Raw genomic sequence first — 22,690 nt, 5'->3', positions numbered from 1 at the left:
ACGCCTCCATTTTCAAAAAAAAGAAAGAAAAAAAAAGAGCCATATACCAAAACAAAAGCAAAAAAAAATTGCGGTTGTAAAAAACTGATTTAAAAATAGTTATAGGAAAGAATGAATTACTTGCACCGGTACTAGCATAAAGAGGAAAGAAAATGAAGAAAGAAAACTTAAAGTATATCATGACAAAACATTTGTGCACAAATTGCATAGAACTTGCACTATCTCATAATATGCAAGAATACGCATATAGCAGTGTAAATTTTCACAACGGTGTAATTTGACACGAATTAGATACAACTTGTATGTAGTTGTTGATGTTAGGGCATCTCCAACGCTTACGTCCAAACCGGACACCACATCCGTCTACGGACCGGGAGGACTAGTCCGCAGATAGTGATGCGGGAGCCGGCCATCCAACCCTATATAGTAAATATTCGGCTCTATTAACTTAAAAAAAATTATTAGTTGTTAGTATGGCGGAAGGCTCCTAATCATAGTGCTTCTGTAGCTTCTGCCAAATCTTGCCCAATTTACCAAATATGAGTATTTGGCTCCCGCCAAATGAAGGTGCTCCAGCTAGTGCATAAAAGAGCACCTTCCGCGAAATGATTGCCTGGTTTGCATAATAAAAAATATCAGAACCTATCGCCAACTGCAATATTAGGCAGTACTGCCAGCATGCTAGCTACCTGCTGCAATTAACACAATGCATTTCGCTAAATGCTAGCCATCATGGGCGGGCGCAGAGTATATAAACAATGGTGGGTGCACATGAGGAAATATTCAAATGGATTGATTGAGGACCTATTTATGAAAAAGTAAAGCTCGACGGGGATTGTGTGAAACAATGTATTATGGCTGGTTCGGAGTGATTTGGACTATTTTGTACCTGCTTACTAAGTGTGTAGACTGGTTAATTGCATTTTTGCAACTTTGTGTACTCCCTTCATCGAAGTATATAGGGCCTAATGTGTTTTTCTTGAGGATGTATGATGTGAAAAATATATCATTAAAAACTCCTTTCAAATATGAATCTGATGGTATACTTTTTGTAACAAACACATCATACATTATTGCTCTAACAGGTTGTCAAAGTTAACCTCGAAAAGCATACTACTAGGCCTCGTATTTTCATTGAGGAATTGGCCTTGAATATTTGGACGGAGGGAGTACCAAAGTCTTCCACCATACAACTTGCATGTTAATTGACTCTTAGAGACACTTTCCATTAATCGCATTACAGTTTTTTATGGGGTTAGTTGCACTAGGGTTGGTATTGCATGGTATTCTCGACCCTCTATTGGTGGCATGATTCCCGAAGCAAAGTGTTCATTCACAGGGGCCTTGTCTCCCGGAGGCGGCCGCCGCGTGCATTTGCTTAATTAACCGGAAGGAGATGTATTATATGGCCTTCTCGATGCTTTATGTTCTTTATTACCTCTCTCGTCTACATAGGCAAAGGTGCCATATCATGGAGTATATAGCCTCTTATTATATTTCCCTAATTTCTATATTAGATAATCGAGAAATCAATTACGTTTTTGCCAAACATAGGAAATACAAAAAAAATGAAATCTTTTTCGTGTGTAGAGCTCCTCGAATGGTTTTTTGACATGAAAACTTGTAAGCACCTACAAATTTCGATCGTATTTGATTTTGCAAAGTTTTCACTTTTTTATTTTGTTTTTGATTTTTTGTTTGTGCAAAAAAAAGTGTTGAGTATGGTTTGTACAGTTTTTTTGCTTGGCTTTGAGTTGGTGGCGTTCTTGCTACTGTCTCAGACGTTTTTCTTTTTCTTTTTGACTTGCTGTGGAAGAGGATTTCCTCATCAACATGTATTAGTTTGGCTGTTGGTACTTTACCTATATATCTATAAAGGGGGAGGGGTGGGGTGAAAGACTGTTTCGACAAATTCCAATTTTTGGTGTACCACGTTTTTGAATTTATACCTTCTTTTGTGTGCGATTGGACCATTTTCTAGATTTGCTAAAACAACTTGGCCTGCATTTTCGCAAAAAAAAAAGAGTTAATTTGAGGACCACCGCAGTGGCATGTGTCTTGGCAAAAACGCGTCAATATATGTACATCTTGATCTTTGCTCCGAGACTAGTTTAAGTTCCTATTTTCTAGAAAAAATAAATAAACACGTGCAGTATTTCTTTTGGTCAGTATCGATGAACATGCTCTTTTGCTTAATTTGCCATCACGTGCCTGTTCTATTCAAAGTTGTCAATTTGGTTATGAAAACAATGATATTGATGGCCCACCATCCCAAAATAATTATATATCACTAGCACTGTTGTTATCAGAGGTGACACCAACTATTTCCATCGAAAACGACCATAATGCAGAATGGTTTTTGGGTTAACTGAACACAAGTCTCCTGCATTTTGGCAAAAATGCAGTCTATTTTTTGGACCACCTAATCTTTGTACAATATTTTTGTAGATTTGCTATAACACAGCCGCCTGCAAAAACGCAGTTGATTTGAGGCCTGCTGCCGTCGCATGTGTTTGTGGATCCCCTAATTTTTGCTCTCAGACTCGTGCATGTTTCTTTTTTTAGGAAAAAAGGGAAGGAAACATGTGCAGTCTCTCTATTGGTCGATATTGATGAACATGGTCGGTTGCTTGATTTGTCATCACGTGTTTGTGTTTTGTTCAAAGCTGTAAATTCTGATACGGGGGACACTGATATTGATAGTTTATCGTCCTAACATAAAAATAACATTGTTATTAGAGGTGACATCATTTATACAGAATTCAACCATAATGTAGAATACATTTCTTGATTAGCTAATTATAGTCCCACGTGTTTCGGCAAAAAATGTGGATTGGCTGATCTTTATAGAATAATTTCTTTGTATTTCCTAAAACATAGTCACCTGTGTTTTCGCAAAACGCAGGCGATTTATGGGTTATCTAATATAGCAAGTATAGAAATATAATAAGGGGCTATAGACTCGATGATATGGCACATTTGCCTGTGTAGAGAAGAGAGACAAGAATAATAGAGCATTGAGAAGGCCATGTGAACACGGTCTATTTTTGGACATTCTTCAAGTGACCGCAACTTTTGCAAGAAAGTGGCATGCCCATGGTAGGCATCCATGTCAGGTTTGAATGATTCCCGACTCCGTATGCAAGTTGCAAGACATTTGGTCATTTAAGGGTCTTTTTTTATTGAGAAAACTCCAGAAAATGCAAAATTTGTCAAAAACCATAACAACTTGGCATGGTGCCTTGAATTGGTCAAACAAGGCCACGGAGAAAATTTGGGGCCATTTCAAGGATGTCGAGAAACAGCGTCCTCTCAGACGGAGCCTTCTGGCCTCTACCCCAACACCCTCCATTGAACATGGTGTTTTTTGCACATTCATGAAATGATCTCAACTTTTGTCGGCATGTGAGCATGCCCATGGTAGGCATCCATGCTAGGTTTGAAGAAAAAAGTATTTAAAAATCATAATTAGATGAGAACTTAAAACTATTATTTTACGTGTCCCTTGTTTGCGTGCGCGACAATGGACCGGACCAGTCGGGCAGCCTTGTGTGGAAAGAGTATTTAATTCGTGAACTTTTCTATCAAATCAGTGAATATTTTTCATTGATGAACTTTTTAAAATTTCACAAACCTTTTTTTCCCTAATTTTTGAACTCTTTTTCAAATCGATGAACATTTTTCAGTTTCGCGATTTTTTCCCTCTTTGGACCTAGGGGTGGGTATAAAACGACAAACCAAACACCGAACATATACCGAAACAAAAATAAAAAAAAATTTGTTTTTTGTGTTGGTGTTGGAGAATTTCTGCCAGATGTAGTGACACTGTGCCTATGCGGCAGGGACGTCAGTTCCATGGGCCAAGGTGATCACTTGCATGCAAGGCATAAATTTATTTTGGGCCTCTTGTTAGAACCAGCATGTACGTACCTATAGGCAACACACTATCGTTCGTGGTTTTAGACCCACCTCGTCTGGTTACACGCAAGGAGGCAGGAAGCTTGGCTATATACTAGGGCAGTCTGGTTACACGGTTGCTGGTTTTTATTTTTATTTTTAAAATTCATAGATTAAAGAAAAGTTCAGAAGTTTTAAAAAAGTTCATTCATTTGAGACAAATACACAAATGTGACAAAAAAGGTCGAAAAATTGAAAAAAGTACATGAACTTGATGAAAAATTCATGAAGTTGACAAATCTTTGCGGAATTGAAAAAACATCACCGTTTGAAAAAAGTTCACAAATTTGATAAGGTTTGCCTAATTGAAATAATTTATTCATTTGAAAAAAAAATCATGAATTAAAAAAATAAGTTCACGGATCTGAAAAAAGTTCACGAATTTGAAAATTAAAAAGAAAATAGAAAAATAAGAAGAAACAAAGAAAAATAGAAAACAAATAAAATCGAAGAATTAAAAGGCCAAGCAGAACCAAAAAAAACAGACTGAGAAGATGCACAAGAAGAAGAATAAAATAAGTAATTAGACACAACAAGAGAGCTGTCCTAGTAGGTTACATCGGGTGGAAGTAAATCAAGAGGTCGGGAGGAGGACGGCGCGGGGAGGGGGGGGGGGTCGGGTTTGCGGCTGTTTGTATGACGCTACTCCTCGTGCATGGTGTACAACAGGCGACACACCATACACACGAAAGCGGGTATGATTTGAAAAATATCCATATTGTCCTTTATACATTTAGTAAAGGGTTCTACCGCAGCGGGGCTCATCGCCTTTTCTGGTGCAAACAAAGCAATAATTTGTAGTACCGTGTTGTAGGCGTTTCGCGTTTGATGATTCTGGTTAGCAGCGAATTGATGGGTAATTAATGCAAACATAGCACTCATGGTTGTCATTGTTTGCTCATGACAATGTTGTTGATGCTTGGCGGGTACATCTTTAATTAAACTCTGATGTTGAAGTGATGCTTGGCCGGGTACATCTTTAATTAAACTCTGATGTTGAAGAAGAAAACAGACGCAGTGATTGATTTTTCGCCCTTAGGACCTGCTTTTTTCTTGACAAGCTAGAGTACAAATGGGCCAAATTGAAGGGGTAGTTGATGAAATATTGAAGATCATTGAAACAATTGAAAGCTCATAAGATAAGTGTAAACCTGTGTGCAAAAAAATATAGCCCCGACATTTATGTAATTCTAGAGATGTTTTAATAAAACCCAAAATATAATTATTGTAATAATTGTGTTTTGATCAATTATATTTATAACAAGTTTACAACAAAACTCCGTTTGGTACCTTGCCTTACCCCGAGACTAATTTTTGATTTGTTTTTCATGATCTCTAGTTCAACACTTGCGAGCATGGCCAATTTTGGACCATGCCATGAAAATCTAGTTTGACCCTAGCTTTATATATTTTGTCCATTGTTTAAGGACCCATGACATCTGATTACTGCTGAAATGTAATTGTACGCGTCACATACACATTGCCAGTTTAGTTGCAGTTTCATGGCTTTATAAGTGTATGCATCATCTATATCATAATTTTCTTATCGTGCACACAACTTGCGGAACATTTCTGGATAGAGTATTGGAAGCTGCGTAGTGGTGCTGCATTCTGAATTTTGGGTACATAAATTTTACAATGTTGTTTGTTTCGTTGCATGGTGATGATATAGATAAAGGACAGGAAGCGAGTTCGGTCAGCTATACTGTTCCTCTTATGTTCATATGTTCAATATGTGAATGAGAAATTATAGACTTTGGGGTAAAGAGGTGAGCATATGGTACTGGTTTTAATTTAAAACCCTTTTATTTCATAATATGCGAGGAACTAGAAAGTCCAGCTCAGGCACATGCCTAAAGATCAGAAGCAGCAGGCTTGCAAGAGCAACTTCAGACTGTAAGGCCAAAGCACCTCATCATCTTACCCAACTGATAGTATTATGTACTGTTAAATTTTCTGTAAAAATTAATACTCCCTCCGTCACAAAATTCTTGTCTTAGATTTGTTTAAATGCGGATGTATCTAGTTACGTTTTAGTGTTACATACATCCGTATCTAGACAAATTTAAGACAAGAATTTTGGGACGGAGGGAGTAATTCAAAACGACCTCGGGCAGAATAACTACAGAAGTTATGAGGGTCAACCAGTCACCAGTACCAGATAGTTCAGTCCAGTACGATTAATGAGCTTTCAGTGATGTTTGACTGAGCAAATTACGACATAAAGTTTAAAATAGAAACAATATTGTTTAAACAAAAGAACATGAGAGCGAAGCAAGAAATTGCATGGAAGGGCTTTTATGCTAATATCAGCCTTGTTTGGAACAATAGATGCAATCCATTTCAGTGTATGTCACTGAGTTCACCATTGCAGTTGAGACGTCAGGCAATTGAGCGTTCCCTAGAGTTTGGTTCAAAGGCTAAGGACTCCCCGCCGCCTTCATAAGGGCACTAAGGCGGAGCACGGAAAAGCAAATTGGGCACCCATGTTTTACCAGTCCCGGATTATCATGCGCTCAATAACAAGTCTTAATTTGCTTGTACTAGCTAGAATGAATCACTAATTAATATCTCCAACAAAAAGTTGTATCATGCATGCAAGAAAATCCGCCATCGCACACCATATGAAGTATGAAATCCAAGTGGCGCAATACATCACATAGCAAGAGCGAATGATAAAAGAGACCTTCTGTGATGGTATATTTGTTAGGACTACACGACCGGCTGTGTTCATTCTTAATGTTTATAGCACCGTCTGGGTTGTGTTTATTATGTATAGGATAGTAAGCTAGTGGTTTAGCACGTTTGTATAAGTGGTTTAGTACTCCACCGGATACATTTCGAAACAATAAAAAAAACACAATGAAATATCACTTAATAGTTACAAACAGAACAAATTTTGATCACAAAACAGAAAATGTGGTAAGAGTCTCAAAGCAGCAGCGACAGGCGATGGATGCATTCAGTCATGCACGATAAATCCCACGCATAGTACGAAAACCATTCCTTCTGGGTTGGGTTTATTCTGTAAAGATAGTAAGCTAATGGCTTAGAACTTCGGGAATGTCCACTGGATATCTATGGATGGACGTGGTCCACGGCCCATGGGTGTTGCGGGCAGCAGGCTGGATGCACTCCCACACCACGCTGTTGCACTTGAACCCTGAGCCGAAGCCGATCATCCAAACACGGTGGCCCTTACGCATCCGTCCTTTGGCCTCCACGTACGCCAGCTCGTACCACAGCGAGCTACTAGACGTGTTTCCGAACCGGTGCAGCGTCATCCGCGACGCCTCCACCTGCTCGTCCGAGAGGCGGAGCCTCGTCTGCAGCTCGTCGATGACCGCACGGCCCCCCGCGTGAATACACAAGTGCTTGAATGCCATGGAGAAGTCTGGGATGTAGGGCTTGACACGTGCGCGAAGCACCTTACATGCAACAAAGGAGATGGCGAAGAGGAGCTGCTCGGAGAAAGGCAGGACGAGCGGCGCGATCTCGGTGATGTTGGCCTGGAGTGAATTCCCGGCGATGGCCATCAGGTTCTTGCTGAGGTTGATCCCGACATTCCCCTGGTCGTCCTCCTCCTGGAACACGCAGCGGTAAGCCTCGTCGTCGTTCGCGCCGGTGAAGGTGCGCACGACGTGCCTCAGGCGGAACCGGGCGTTCGCGGGGGACGTCGACAGCAGCGCCGCCACCCCGCCGACGCGGAACAGGCAGTTTGGCAGGAGCATCGCGCGCTCGTTGCCGACGTAGTAGTTCGGCGTGATGGTCTCCGTGGAGACGACCAGCGCGTGGGACCCCCGGGGAACAACCTGCAGGAGGTTATTGGCGAGCCCCACGGAGATGAGCCCCGCGCTGCACCCCATGCCGGAGAGGTTCACGCTACGGATGTCGCAGCGCAGGTTGTACTTGTTCACGATGATGTCGACCAAGGACGGCGTGGGGCAGAAGAGGCTGCAGTTGAGGACGAGCACGCCGATCGCGTCTGGGGCGACGCCGGTCTTGGCGAGCAGGTCGTCGATGGCCGAGAAGACGACGAGCTCGAACTCGGCGCGGGCGTTGTCGAGGGTGCAGCACTCGTGCGTCGGGACGCAGTGGTGCGCCTCCGGCAGGCAGGTCTGCTCCCCGAGCCCCGAGCGCGCCAGCAGCCGGGACATGAACCGGACGCTGCGCTCGCTGATGGTGGGCGTATGCTTGGTGTGCTCGATGAATGAGGCCATGGGGACGCGGGCGAGCGGCGAGGTGTCGAAGCAGGCGTAGTCGATCAGGTACACCGCGCGCGGGCGGAGCATTAGGTACACGGCGGCTGCTGCCGCAGCAGAGAACAGGTGCGCTGGTCGGAGCCAGCTGATGATCTCCGCCGGGCCGAGCCGCAGCAGGACGACGGCACATGAAGCGGCGAGGAAGTTGTCCACGATCAGCTGGTACACGGCCTTGAGCTTGAGCCGCATGGGCTGGGCCTGGACCGACGACCTCATGCTGCTTTTTTTTCTCTTCCTTCACGAGCTACTAGGGTTAGTGTGTCTTGATTTGGTTCGTTTAGTGCTTCCACTTATATAGTAGTACAAACAAAGCATTAATTGTAGTCACCGGTAGCAGCGAACTGATGGCTGATTAACGCAAACGTAGCACTTGCAGCCGTCACTGTCAGCTCATGGCGATGATGTTGCTGCTCGGCAGGCTACAGAGGCAATGATTGATTTTGCGCTCTTTTGGACCTGATCTTTTTTAGAAACAAAGTACAACATAGACGCTCACATGTACACACATACACTCAATCTCATAAACGCACACACTCGTAAACCATACCCTTATAAGCTCCCCATAGAGGTTTAGTCAACGGGTATTGTGATTGATGAAGTCATCATAGGCACCTCGTTAGCAATGAGACCATCGCCTTTCATTGAAAGAATAGTCCGCTTTACAAGATACACGTACATGTGTCAAACCTGAAGTTTCATCCCTGGTAGGCTAGGGGTACAACCAACCTACGAACCATTCAGTCTTTTTTTGCGAGAAACTTTTTGATCTATTCATCTTCAATCATGGCAATACAACGAATACTAGAAATAATAGAGATTACATCCGGATCCGTAGACCACCTAGCGACGACTACAAATATTGAACCGAGCCGAAGGCGCGTCGCCATCATCCAGTTACAGGTTGGTTCTTCAGTTGGACCTAAAAATTTCTTGAAGAGCTGGAGAGGAAATGGGGCAAATTGCAGGGTGGTTGACTGGTTGTGAAATGTTAAACCTTGAGTGCGGGGGTGGTTGCATAGTACACCCCAGGAGCCGAGCACCGTAAGGCATGGTACAATGGGAGGTGCTTAGCGAAATAAACCAGAATTTCCTTAAGCACCGGTGCTTATTTATACAGGATAGACGTTTAACTAAGCGTCTCTCCTATAGAAATTGGCACCGGTGCTTCAGAAAAAATCTGATTTATTTTTCTAAGCACCTCCCTAAACATCTCCCATTGTACAAGCCCTAACCATGACATGGCAGAGAAAGTAGCGAAATGGTAGCCAGGATGATGTTTTAACCAAAGATGCGATGCACAAAATAAGATGGACAATAATCCCACTTGTTCCTTTTGTGATAAGGTTGAGTCGTCTTAGCACCTCTTTTTCTTGTGCCATGTTGCTAGGGTTGTTTCGATAACTGCCAGGTCTTCCTTTGGCACTGATAGGGGTGTCCAACCAAAGAGAACTTTGGATACTTTTCCGATTGATTATTTTTTTGAAGTGTATATCATGATGTGAGTGATTGCTTACTTGGATATAAATGGTGCCATGCGAGATTTGTAAAGTAAACAAATTGTTAATTTTTTGCCATAAAAATATTAATTTATTGACATAGTCTACGTCTCTTGTTGCTATACTAAATAACCGTCTAGATTTTGTATGTGCTCTATTAAAATTGTCTAGATATTTTATTTTATTTTGCCATTGAACATGTTCATGCACAGTTTGCATTTTTCTCATGAACAAAAGACATGTCTGGTGCCCTGGGTAAGAAGAAAAAAAGAAGCAAAATTGATACTAAAAAAGGCCTTTTATGCCACTCATTTTTGTCTTTTTAACCAAACAACACCACTTTTTTCGAGGGCAAAAACTGGCATGTAGTTTGAAGACATGTTCATGTTCGTTGTGGACTGAACTGTTGCGATAATTTGTTAGCACTCAGGCTGGAGGCTGCCAACAATGCCATTTCATAGGTCAAGCATCTAAGCTATGCGACGCCTTCTAAGTGGAATGCTAAATTTGTAGTCCAAACATAGAAACACTCCATGATAGGACAGTGTAGTGTTGCTTTTGAGATGTCAAAAAGCACATTAACTGGTATATAATCCAACAAAGAATCTTTTCAAAGCCACTATGTTTCAAATTTACGGTAATCAGGTACCGGTTATTTATTGGGAAATTTTACGGTGCATTATAATACACCAGAGCACGTGTATTATATGGGCGATCTAACGGATAACAATAACTGGGCCTTTTTGAGCCCAAGGGTATTTTCGACCTAATTTTTTTTACCTTTAATCGGCCCAATTAGGTCCAGGGGTATTCTCGTCCTAAATTTTTCGATTAAATTAATTACATTAATAAAGCACTTCATTATAGAGGTCCCATCATCGTGCGTACTCTTTTGAATTTCGGTTCGATCGGTTCGTCCTCTCTCCTCCTCTCGAGCCCTAACCTCGGGCCCCCTCGATCGCCTCCGGCGCCCTCGATCGCCGCCGATCGCACCCGCCGTGTCTACCCCTCCTGCTCCTACTCCCCCCCCCCCCCTCCATCGCAAGTCACCCCACTCGGGTCGCGGCGCCAGATCTTCCGACGAGCCGCTAATCCACTCCTTCCCCGAGCGGACGCCACCTTCCCCGATCCGAGAGGCCACATCATCCTCATCGACGTGCATCAACTTTTTCACGCCGGTTCTTCGTTGTAAGTGCCTAGCCATCTCAAATCTTTTCTGGTCCCTTCTGCATATACCACCATAGGGGTCGGATTTGATTCGGGTTTAGGATATGTCATGTGAGGTTTAGGGTTTATCGTTTCAGAAAGTTGTGACGAGATTTCGATCGGATTTGGTTAGGGTTTAGGATATGTCATGTGAGGATTAGGGTTTATGTTTTCAGAAAGTTGTGACGAGATTACGATTGAAAGGAAGTGTAAGTCGGATGTAGCTAGGACATATTGAAGGACTTAGTTAGGGTTATGTGGCATGAGAAAGTTGTCAGCAGATTTGGATTCAAAGAAAGTTATTTTGGATTTAGTTAGGAGATACTTTTGAATTGAGTTTCGAGATATTTTGGATTTAGTTAGGAGATAATTATTTTGTATGGAGTTTGGACTTATTTTGGATTTAGTTAGGAGATAATTTGGATTTAGTTAGGAGATACTTTTGGATTTTGTTAGGAGATAATTTGGATTTAGTTAGGAGATAACTTTGAATGGAGTTTGGAGATAATTGATCTATCAGGGTGGATCTATCAAGGCATTTGAAGGACTCGTGGACTTTGGATTTAGTTAGGAGATCATCAGTTAGAGCTAGTACAATCAATTACAAATTTCTGGATTTAGTCAGGGCATATTTACTTACAGCTTTTGAAGGACTGAGTTAGGTACATGAATCCGATATGAAAAATTAAATCAATTATTTAAGCAGAGTAGTGCATAATTTCGGTAACGTATGCTATCCATCCGTAAAACATTGACTATCTATTTTCGCTGGCAGCATAACGACATGGATGATAAAGGCAACGATGGCAAAAACTTGGGTGATACAGGCAAGGATGACAAGGACATGGGTCATAGAGGCAACGAAGGCAAAGGCATGGATGATAAGGACAATGATTTCGTAGCCATGGACCCCAAAGGAATGGATGGTATGTGCATGGATGATAAGGATAATGAGGATGCAGGCAAGGATGGCATAGACATGGATGATGTACACATGCAAGGTAAAAGAATTGATAATAAAGGCATGGCTGGTTCAGACCTGAATGAGTGTATGGAATACTTAGAGATTGTGAAGAAGACTTTCAGGACTGAGGAAGAAGCCTACATGTTCTACGTAGGCTATGCGAGAAAAAAAGGGTTTGGTGTTAGAAAGGATGATCTGAAGTACAGGGGTCCGGGTCCGAAACAAAATGCATACAGAAGGACATACAAGTGCTGCAAACAAGGATGGCGGGCCCTTAAGCACTTTAACAGAGCTGAAAGAAAAAGAACACCGAGGGGTCTTTCTCGGTGTGGGTGTCCCGCTCTTTTTCAGGTTGAGCTACAAGATAGCAGTGGCCTCTGGTTCGTCAAGAATTTTGTGGACAAGCATAACCATCTGTTTGTCCCTGCTGACCTGACTCCCTACTTATCGGCTCATCGTAGAATGACTGACGCACAAAAGGCCGATGTCATCGAGTATGCTGTCGGTGGACTTCGAACACATCAGATTATGAATGTAATGGAGAAGAATGCCGGAGGTCCCGACAAGCTTGGATTTATAGATCGAGATCTATACAACCATGTTTCAATCCAGAAGAAGCGCAAGATAGAAGGCAGTGACGCTAGATATTTGCTCACCTATATGATTGCACAGAAAAAAGCAGACCCGGAATTCTTTTTCAAATACACAAAAGACAGCGAAGGCCATTTGAGGAACATATTCTGGGCTGATTCACAATCCCGGATTGACTATGTTGCCTTTGGTGGTGTCATGGTGTTCGACAGTACATATCGGTCTAACAAGTACAGGCTTCCGTTTGTTTCATTTGTTGGTCTGAACCATCACCGCAGCACAGTTTTGTTTGGGGTCGGTCTAGTGTCAGACGAGACAGTTGCATCATACCAGTGGCTTCTTCATGTATTTTTGGAGGCAATGTCCCAGACGGCACCCATTTCAGCAATCACCGATGGGGACGGTTCAATGGCTAAAGCAATAGCTACTGTCTGGACCGGAACAGATCATCGTTTGTGCACGTGGCATATCGAGGAGAATATGGTGATCCACCTCCGCAAGAAAAAGCTTGAGGAATTTAGGGAATTCATTTACCGTCGTTGGGATGTTGATGAGTTTGAGAAAAGATGGGAGGCTTATAAGGTTAGGTTCAAAATAAAACCAACAGGCAAGAGGTCGTCATGGGTTAACAGGATGTACGAGCTGCGACACAAATGGGCTGCTGCGTACACAAAGGGTAGATATTTCCTAGGCATGATGAGTAATCAGAGGAGTGAGTCTCTCAACTCAAGGCTTCATGTGCACCTGAACAGGAAGATGCAGCTTGTTGATTTGTTGCAGCATGTTGAGCACTGTGTATCCATAATGCGTAAGAATGAAGCAGCATTAGACGCAGTAGCGACACATACGATACCCTTCACTAAGATAAATGCACACCCTCTGGAGATTGCTGCCTCTTATATTTATACAACTGTGATGTTTCCACGGGTAAAGCGTCAGATTGTCGAAGGAACAAATTGGCAGGTCACAGACCGGGTAGCGTTTGATGGTTTGGTCGTGTTTGGAGTTTTGCGCAAAGTCCCATATGATAAAGTCCCATATGGCAGGGATGCTAGAGAATTGCAAGGTAAGGATGGTAACGACTCGGATGCTAAGGTTCCTACAGACTTGGAAGGTAAGATGCTGAGGACTTGCATGCAAAAAACTTGGATGCTGAGGATCCCAATGACTTGGAAGGCAAGGATGGTGTGGACTTGCATGCAAAAAACGTGGATGCTAAGGATCCCAATGACTTGGAAGGTAAGGACAGTGAGGAGTTGGATGCACAAGGCGTGGATGCTAAGCCTGTGGATTTTATATATCACGTGACTTGTCTGTTTACAGGAGCAAGACTGGATGCTGCAGCTTGTAAATGTAAAAAGTTGGAAAGTCAGGATTACCCATGTGCACATATATTCTGCGTTCTGGATCATCTTGGTGTACGCACATTTCCCAAAAAATTGTGAAGAAAAGATGGACAATGCATGCCAAGCCGGCATTTCCTTCCTCGAGGACTGCGAATACTCATGTATGGTCTGATCACATGAATAAGTATCATCAACTACGCAACATGGCTAGTGATGCTTTATTCACAGCCGCAGCTAGCGATTCACAGTGAGAACAGGTGATGGAGCTCCTCCGGAGTATATTGGTTGATGGAGAAAAAACTGATTTGGATGAAGGCCAGAAATCATTTGTTCCTTTGCCAGCATACTACTCTGCTGCTCGCGAATGCTGCACTGATGACGTGGAAAATCCAATCAAAATAATTCCAAAAGGGAGACCAACTACCGAAGAATCGAACAAGAGGATTAAATCCAGGCGCGAGCGGATGAGAGGGAAAAAAGCAACGAAGTTAGTGCACATGTTAATCTCATTGTTCATTTCCATACATGCTTACAGAGTTAATATGTTCTCCGGGAGAGTGTTCACATGTTTTCCTTCAATTTAAGCAGGAAAAAATCGGGGAAATCAAAGGTCACAAGGAGGAAGAAGCGAAAAGAGAAAGACTCAGAGACAGAAGAAGACACGGAGTCAGATACAGAAGAAGAGGAAGCTTCAAAAAAGCAACAAGTTAGTGCACATGTTAATCTCATTGTTCATTTCCATACATGCTTAAGTGTTAATGTGTTCTCCGGGAGAGTGTTCACATGTTTTCCTTCAATTTACGCAGGAAAAAATCGGGGAAATCAAAGGTCACTAGGAGGAAGAAGCGAAAAGAGAAAGACTCAGAGACAGAAGAAGACACAGAGTCAGATACAGAAGAAGAGGAAGCTTCAAAAAAAGCAACGAAGTTAGTGCACATGTTAATCTCATTGTTCATTTCCATACATGCTTACAATGTTAATATGTTCTCCCGGAGAGTGTTCACATGTTTTTCTTCAATTTACGCAGGAAAAAGCGGGGAAATCAAAGGTCACAAGGAGGAAGAAGCAAAAAGAAGAGACAGAGTCAGATACAGAAGAAGTGACAGACGCAGATACAGAAGAAGAGGAAGATTCATGTACAGAAGAAGAGGAAGATTCAGATGCAGAAGAAGATGGAGATTCAGCTGCAGAAGAAGAGGAAGATTCAGCTGCACAAGAAGAGGAAGATTCAGATGCAGAAGAAGAGGAAGATTCAGATGCAGAAGATGGTGGGCTGAGGAGGGCTAGGAAGAGACCATTGGAGGTTGTAGAAGAGGATTATGCAAAACCTAACAAGTGGGCATTACCACAATTGTGCGTACTTAAACATGTTTTCGGATGCTGGCTGCAGATTCATCTATTCCATTTTTTGTAGGAAACGCAAGGGCGCTCCAAATGTCAAAGCTGGGAGGAAGAAAAATAACGATGACAAGGGTGCGCGAGGAAAACCAGTGAAGTTAGTGTCTGTACTTACATGTCCGCTCTACAACTCAGGTCTTTGCTAGTACTGTGTTGACGTTTCTTAACTTTTCCAGGAAAGACTCTAGGAAGGGCGGTAAAGAACAGGCCAAAGGGGTGATGAAGACAAAAAGGCCTGCTAGGAATGTACCAAAGGCTGAGTGAATAAGAGCTGTCAAGTAAGCTTCTGCAAATATGAAGAGAAAATCAGTGAACTTAGTGTTTTTTGTGTTCAAGTGTACTGTACATACTCAAATCTTCTTTGCTATCCTATTAACAAACGTTGTTTCATGCAGGAAAGCTAAAGTGAAGTCGAGACAGGATGTTTAGATGCACAGGGCCAGGCAGATAAAACAAAAGGATTTCTGGGGTCAAAAAATTTAGAACAAACTGAATTGTTTCCATGCCGTGATCCACCTTGTTTATGATGTATTAGACCTATTTGATGGACTGCCACTATTTTTCTGAATACCTCGTTTGATTGGTACACCCTCATTTTATTATGGACGGGTCGACATGGTCGCCTAGTTATGATTTATCAACATCTATCAAACAATGCATTTTTAGTGAAGTTGGTTTTCTGTATTTTTTTCATTTTCTACATAATATATTGCTGAAATTTGTTAAAAGTGTAGTCAAATTTCATACTTGAAATATAAAATAGAAACCAAAAAATTATATATATATATATATATATATATATATATATATATACGAAAATATAACGTTGGATGTCCTCAGAAACCTACTTCAAATCAAAATAGAAACCTCGTTTTCAATAACCTTGAAACTCGTTTATTTTGAAATAGTAAATAAGCATACTGATATTTTAAAAATAGCATTCTCATTTGAAAAAAGCATGTTCATTTGAAGATAGAATGAATATGCAGATTTAAAAGTAGCATGCTGCTTTGAATATGTTGTTTTTAAAATAGCATACTATTTTTAAAATAGCATGCTGCTTTTAAAAATATAATGCTAATTTTAAAAATAGCATGTTGATTTTAAAAATACCATGTTGATTTTAAAAATAGCATGCTGGTTTTAAAAATAGCATGCTGATTTTAAAAATAGCATGTTGATTTTAAAAATATAATGCTGATTTTAAAAATAGCATGTTGATTTTAAAAATAGCATGTTGATTTTAAAATACCATGTTGATTTTAAAAATAGCATGCTGATTTTAAAAATAGCATGTTGATTTTAAAAATAGCATGCTGATTTTGCTGTTTTCAATATCCTGTTTTTTAAAATAAGCATGTTGATTTCAAAAATAGCGTCTGTTTCAAAATCAGCATGCTGTTTTCAAAATGCTGTTTTTAAAATAGCATGCTGATTTCAAAAGTTACATGCTTTTTTAAATATGCTATTTTGAAAGTAGCATGCTGATTTTGAAAACAGACGCTGTTTTTAAAGATTTTGAAAAGTGCATTTTTTAATTACGTTGTTTAAAAAAAATTAAAATAACATGCTGGTTTGCTCTGTTTATGAAAGCAGCATGCCATTACGAAAATAACAGAAACATCACTTTTTAAATATGAAAGCTTCGACCCACAAGTTTTTGTTTTTGCATTGCATTTTTTTGTGCAACACATACAAACCTCATTTTCAAAATAACTCGTACTAGCTTCAAATGAAAGTAGCATCTAATCCATATGAAACCCGGTTAGATTTGATTTTTAAAATACTAGCATCACTGTGGCAAAAAAGGGAAATATCTTTGCAGTCCATAAAGGTAATTCTATCAGGGAGGGTACCAGGGTGCGTTATAAGAACATACTTGCATAGCAAGTACATTATGCTACATAAGTTCATACTACCACCAAGTTACTGCCAAGTTCCACTTACTGGACGATCTTCATATCCAGTCGGACCCAAAAGTTATACCACCAAAGTACCAGTTACTACCAAGTACCAATTACTAGTAAGTTGCACTTACTGGACCCAAAAGCTGATACTACCAACTTCCAGTTACTGGCTACTACATACATATTATAAAACTAGCGCAAACTACTCCCATGGGTCAACGAATCCTCATGCCACTGGCCATGTTCACCCTAAGCCCACCTCCACTCTTTTCCATGAACCTGAAGATAGCCATTTGATCTTCTTTCATTTTGGCGCCCTGAACGACTTCTCTCCAGTTCTTCGTCATGATCGCACGCCCGTCCTTCTTGCCCATCGTGAACAAGACCTTTTTAGAACCTTCAAAATGTTCGTTGGTGACACGCACAACCATGGGCTTTCGCAGATAGTCTTTGAGGTAGGCCTGACTGTAATCCTTTGAGAAGCACTGATTGCACAGGGAAATAAATAATGTTACATAAAAAATAAGTATGATTTGCACAAAAAAAGTAAGTATGATTTGCACAACCACGCCCGTCCTCCTCTCTGTCTCTACATGATGGCATTTTCACTTGTGAAATATGATTTGCAAAAAAAAGTCCAATTGTTTACCATCTTGCTCTTTCCTCTGATGACTGCCGAGCGAGTGACGGTGCTGACATAGTATGGTATGGGAGTTTCGCACTGCTTTACTATGGATTTGACACAGTCCCACCGATCCTGGTTTAGCAATACATGGTTGCCGTAGAAGATGCAATCCTCGAAAGTTCCTCTTCTCCCTGGGTATCCCGGACCTGTATCAAAAAAAAAGATGACAGAGTAGTAAATAATTTCATACATAAGATCTAGAACATCAGCACTGGGTTGATGATCATTGCCTACTTCAATGATCAAGAAATGAAGGACATAGATAACCCAATCACATCCACCCAGCAATATCTCATAGAAACATGGGCAAATTGAATATTTGATTTATTTAAACTAACAACTAAACACTGCTCTATTTAAGCTCTAGTTCAGTCAATGTTGATTTGGAAGGTCATCTAGAACCCAAACAGAGTAATGTGTGGTAATCAAGTGTCACTCAAACATCAACTTTAGATAGTTCACGGTTCATTTAATATCTGACCAGCCATATAGAACTTTACCCCTGTGTGCCAAGATGGGATCGTGGTCCACATATCCATCTCCATCAGAACTATCATCAGTGTCATAGTCGCTAGAGGTGCCGTCATCACCGCTATAGCCGTCACTCCCATGTGAAGTGCCATCTGAAGCATCATCTGAGGTGGTCCGGTGATCACTATCTTCACTGCTGATGAGGATGGTTTCCCTTGCCATTCAAACCTGTTGCATGCATTGCAATGAACAAATGTTAGTTATTGATATATGAAATCAGTCTTACACTAGAACTTGTTAGCACCATATACAATGTGAATAATCTTTTCGCATACTTCTTGCTAAGTACGTAGTTAATGTATAAACATCTACACGAAAAAGCTAGTCGACAACCAGATTGATACTACTAGACTATTCGCACGACTAGTGAAGACTAGTGGTTAGACTCATAATCACTGGGCAGACAGAACCAATTAGGATATTTCAAAGTTACAATTTTTTTGGCATATTTTTGTGACATTGGCAGAAATAGTTGGTAGCCAACCAATCACTAGCGAACATTTGGCATTTTGCCAGATATTGGCATGCCAAATTTTGGCATCGAACCATTCATGCTGACAGATCATGATTGACTTGCTACCAATGTTGGCATTGCCAAATATTGGCAAATTTATGTGAGCTGGACAAGAAAACTTGGTAACCAACCAATTATTAGCCATGTATATTTGGCATCAAACCAATTTCGCTCATAATTCGAACAAGCAGTAAAAAGAATCATCAAAAATATAAACCAACCATAATTGTTACACCATGATTGGTAGCCAACCAATCACTTAACAAATCATTTCATCAAAGGTATGCACAAATTAGTAGCCTTGCATACTTAACAAATCATTCAAAAAATGAACCATGATTGACTGCTCTCATCGAGTAATACGTGAAACTATAACTGATCTGCCTTTGACCACTGCAAATTTCCTGATGGGCTGTTGTGTGGTACCATCAGGTAATAAATATAAAGTCTTTAAATTGCCCCAACAAAACAAATAATGCATTTGCTCCTGTACATAACATTTTTAGAGGTAGCTGTGGAGGTTAATTTTCCAGTGAGAATAAGGACATGGTAGCATCTCTCAAGCAAGATGGCAGCATAGTGAAGGCTATGAGAACGAGCAAGGTATGCTGTCCAACAGTCACCCTTTTGTATACTTGCTATGTATTTACTCATTACTACCCATACCAACAAGTAAAATCATGATTATGAAGTATAATGGCAGAAAATCCAACAGTGAGGAATTTGTTGCAATATGAACTACTAGCTCACAGCAAATCTTCATTGACCCCAACAAGCCCATACCATATCATGGAGATAGGCTGACATAATTCAAGTAAGCAGTAACAACAATCATCAAAAATATGCACCAACCAAAAATATTACATGTGTGCACATATCATCAAAAACATGCACCAATCAAGAGCCGTCTATACTTGACAAATCCTTCAAAATATGCACTAATCATCATACTACCATCGAGTAATACATGAAACTATAACTGATCCTCATTCCATCATTACAAAATTCCTCATGGACTGCTTCTGTGCTCGCCTTTTAGTTTTTAATAATTAAGTATCAGCAAATACATATACACAGTCTTCAAACTATCCCAACAAACCAAAACATGTGTATGCTCCTGTGAATATACTTTTTCTATATCTAGCAGTGGGGGATCATTTTCCAGGGAGAAAAATTACTTGATAGCATCTGTCAAGCAAGATGATAGTATAGTGAAGGCTATGTCGACGAGCAGGGTATGCTGGCCAACACCCACCCTTTTCTCTTACTTGCTACCAAAGTGTTTACCCATTACTACCCATACGAACAAGTAAAACCATGATTATGCAGTACATTGTCAGATTATCTTGCTGTAAAATTACTTGTTGCAATATGACCTACTAGTTGACAGTAAATCTGCGTATACCCGAAACATGCACACAAGCAAGTGCCAGCTTTTAACTTGGGCGGTGCTGCTAGATCGCAAAATTAAGGTCAGATCGACATGCGAAGGGCAGGGAAGATCAATCTTACCTGTGAAGTGGTACCAGATGGGGCTGGAGTAGACTTGTTCGAAGCTGGCAACACCGGAGCTTCGGGCGGCGCGGCCAGGGATTGGGGAGAAGAGGTGCCGTTGTCGGACCTTGTTGTCGACGAAGCAGTGGAGAATCATGGCCGGAGCAGGGGGAGTGGGTGGCCGGAGCGGATCTGGCTGATTTGACGACGACGGGGGCGGCCAAGGTGACGGCTTAGCAAACCCTAGCCGTCGCCCTCCGCGTCTCCTCTCTGTCTCTGCAAAGAACGAAGTGTGGTGGGATTGGGAATGGGGGTGGGGTTGGGGTTGGGGCCATCGCTCGCTTTTCTCTCTACCTCCCACTTGTACAGTCCCACAAAAGGAACAAAGTGTTGGGCCGGATCAGATGCAGATTTGGTAGCTTACTAAATCTGGCCAAACAGAAAAGATCAGCATCACCAGGCCAGCAGGACCACCACAGGTGTGCTTTTGAAGAAACCCTAAAAATACAGTGCTGTTCATATTGCATGTGCATGAGTCTTTCAGTACACCAATTGATCTTGAATAATTTTAAGCACTCCACAGTATATATATGAAAATAATGGTTAACCAATAAAATGGTAAACTATTCGATGCAAGGTTAAATTTTTTAAAAAAAATCAATAATTGAATTGTATGCATTTTTATGATTAAATTTAATAAATGTAACATTTTTTCAAAAACTATGATAATTAAAATATTCATTGGTATTTAAAAAAACAACCGCAAATGACTACTTATGCCAACCAGAACTTCTTCAGGGTTTCGATTATTCATCTATTCTTTGGCATGCTGGTTCTCATAACGCCTTCTTCGGACCTTCTCTTTGTCCGACAAGTTCCTGAGATATTGGGCTAGTGCCTTGTGTTTCGCCCTCACAACATGCTTCATTTGGTAGCCTTTGGCAACTCCTTCGGTGTGCTCAAGAATACTAACGAAAGCTGGGTCCAGATATTTGCCACAGAAAGCGCAACGATACGCCATACGCTTAAGCACGTTGCACTGTCCATTCTGCAATTCTTCAAGGGTTTTCTGAGTGTGTGCATCCATCTCTCCTTCGGAAATGTCCGCATAATCATCAGAATAAGGCTGCAAGTTTAAATTATGTATGATATAAGCTGAACCATTGTTTACAGTAACTAATATTCCCTAAGTTCCATACTGTAGTGCCTATAAATTATTTTTAAAATAAATATTTATTAACTTTGAAAATTTAAGGAGAAAAAAGCAATATCAATTCCATATGGAAGCATAAATCATATGATGTACTTTTAAAAAATGTAAATAAACATGGACAACCTTTATGATGTCTGACTTTTAGCATAAAACAAAAACGCACTAAATTGTGGAGTGGATGAACCATTAATTTGTCAAAGATTGATTGAATAAATAATGATCATTACGTACTGATGATCAACAGTATATTTTGAGCTAGATTCCATTATGCCAATTCAACAACATATTGATGGTTTAATGATTAACCTCTAACCTTAAACTTGAAGACAGATGTAGGGTTAAAAAATAAAATTACCGTAACGGAATTCCAGTCCATGCCGTGCATGTGCTGCTGCTTGTGATCGACGACGGAGTAGTGCACCTCCTCGTTGACACGATGCTTCTCTGGGTCGGACACCGAGTAGTCCAATGCTTTCTCGTGGGGATCCTGATCCACGCGATGGACGACGACGTCGGTGGTTAGCCCCGCAAGTCCACGATCTGTCACGACGGCGTCCATGACAGGCCCCCCACGTCCATGGCCCTGATCTGTCACGATGGCCAATTTACCTCCACGAGTGGATTTCATATCCGGCGGCAGGGAGGCGGGTGTGTGAGCGGCGGCGATGGTTTTAGAGCGTACCCTAGGGGAAGAGATGCAGGTAGTAATTGGTAGTTACCTACTAGTGGAAATATTTCGGCGTTGGGCACCTTCAATGTAGTGGGCTTATTTAGGCGCTTAATTAGGATCCTGGGAAAAAATCACAATCGTAGGCGCTTCGGGCAGGCGCTAGGAACTGGATTTTGTACATCTACGTGATGCAATCCAAAGATCCTGTCCGGGGTGGATGGGTTGGGGATTGAAAATTTTGTACATAAACCCTGGTTCTCATGACTTGTGAAACATCAGATCAAATTGTCATCAAGTGATCTAAAAATTTCAAACTGAGAAAGAAATGTACGCAGAGGCCATTATAGTATTACTTGGATCGAGACTTTGTGATCACCATGTAGCCATGCTACAACCAATACGATGGTCTTCGTGGCCATCTAAACATCACACCATGCACCATTGGCCGCCTAGACC

The 22,690-nt window shown here is 41.2% G+C and overlaps 1 protein-coding gene across 1 annotated transcript; it reads right to left on the bottom strand.

The window, feature by feature from the left end:
- Positions 1–6,977: 6,977 nt before the first annotated feature.
- Positions 6,978–8,454, bottom strand: LOC123170808 (3-ketoacyl-CoA synthase 5-like). The gene has a single exon (XM_044588559.1). It carries the CDS (start codon positions 8,433–8,435, stop codon positions 6,999–7,001), a length of 1,437 nt encoding a protein of 478 aa, XP_044444494.1. The 5' UTR covers positions 8,436–8,454; the 3' UTR covers positions 6,978–6,998.
- Between the last annotated feature and the right edge of the window lie 14,236 nt (positions 8,455–22,690).

This window comes from Triticum aestivum, chromosome 7D, assembly GCF_018294505.1.
Source record: "Triticum aestivum cultivar Chinese Spring chromosome 7D, IWGSC CS RefSeq v2.1, whole genome shotgun sequence".
Lineage (NCBI taxonomy): Eukaryota > Viridiplantae > Streptophyta > Magnoliopsida > Poales > Poaceae > Triticum > Triticum aestivum.
The sequence above is the reverse complement of the archived record's forward strand: the minus strand, read 5'-3'. Positions and strand labels throughout refer to the sequence as shown.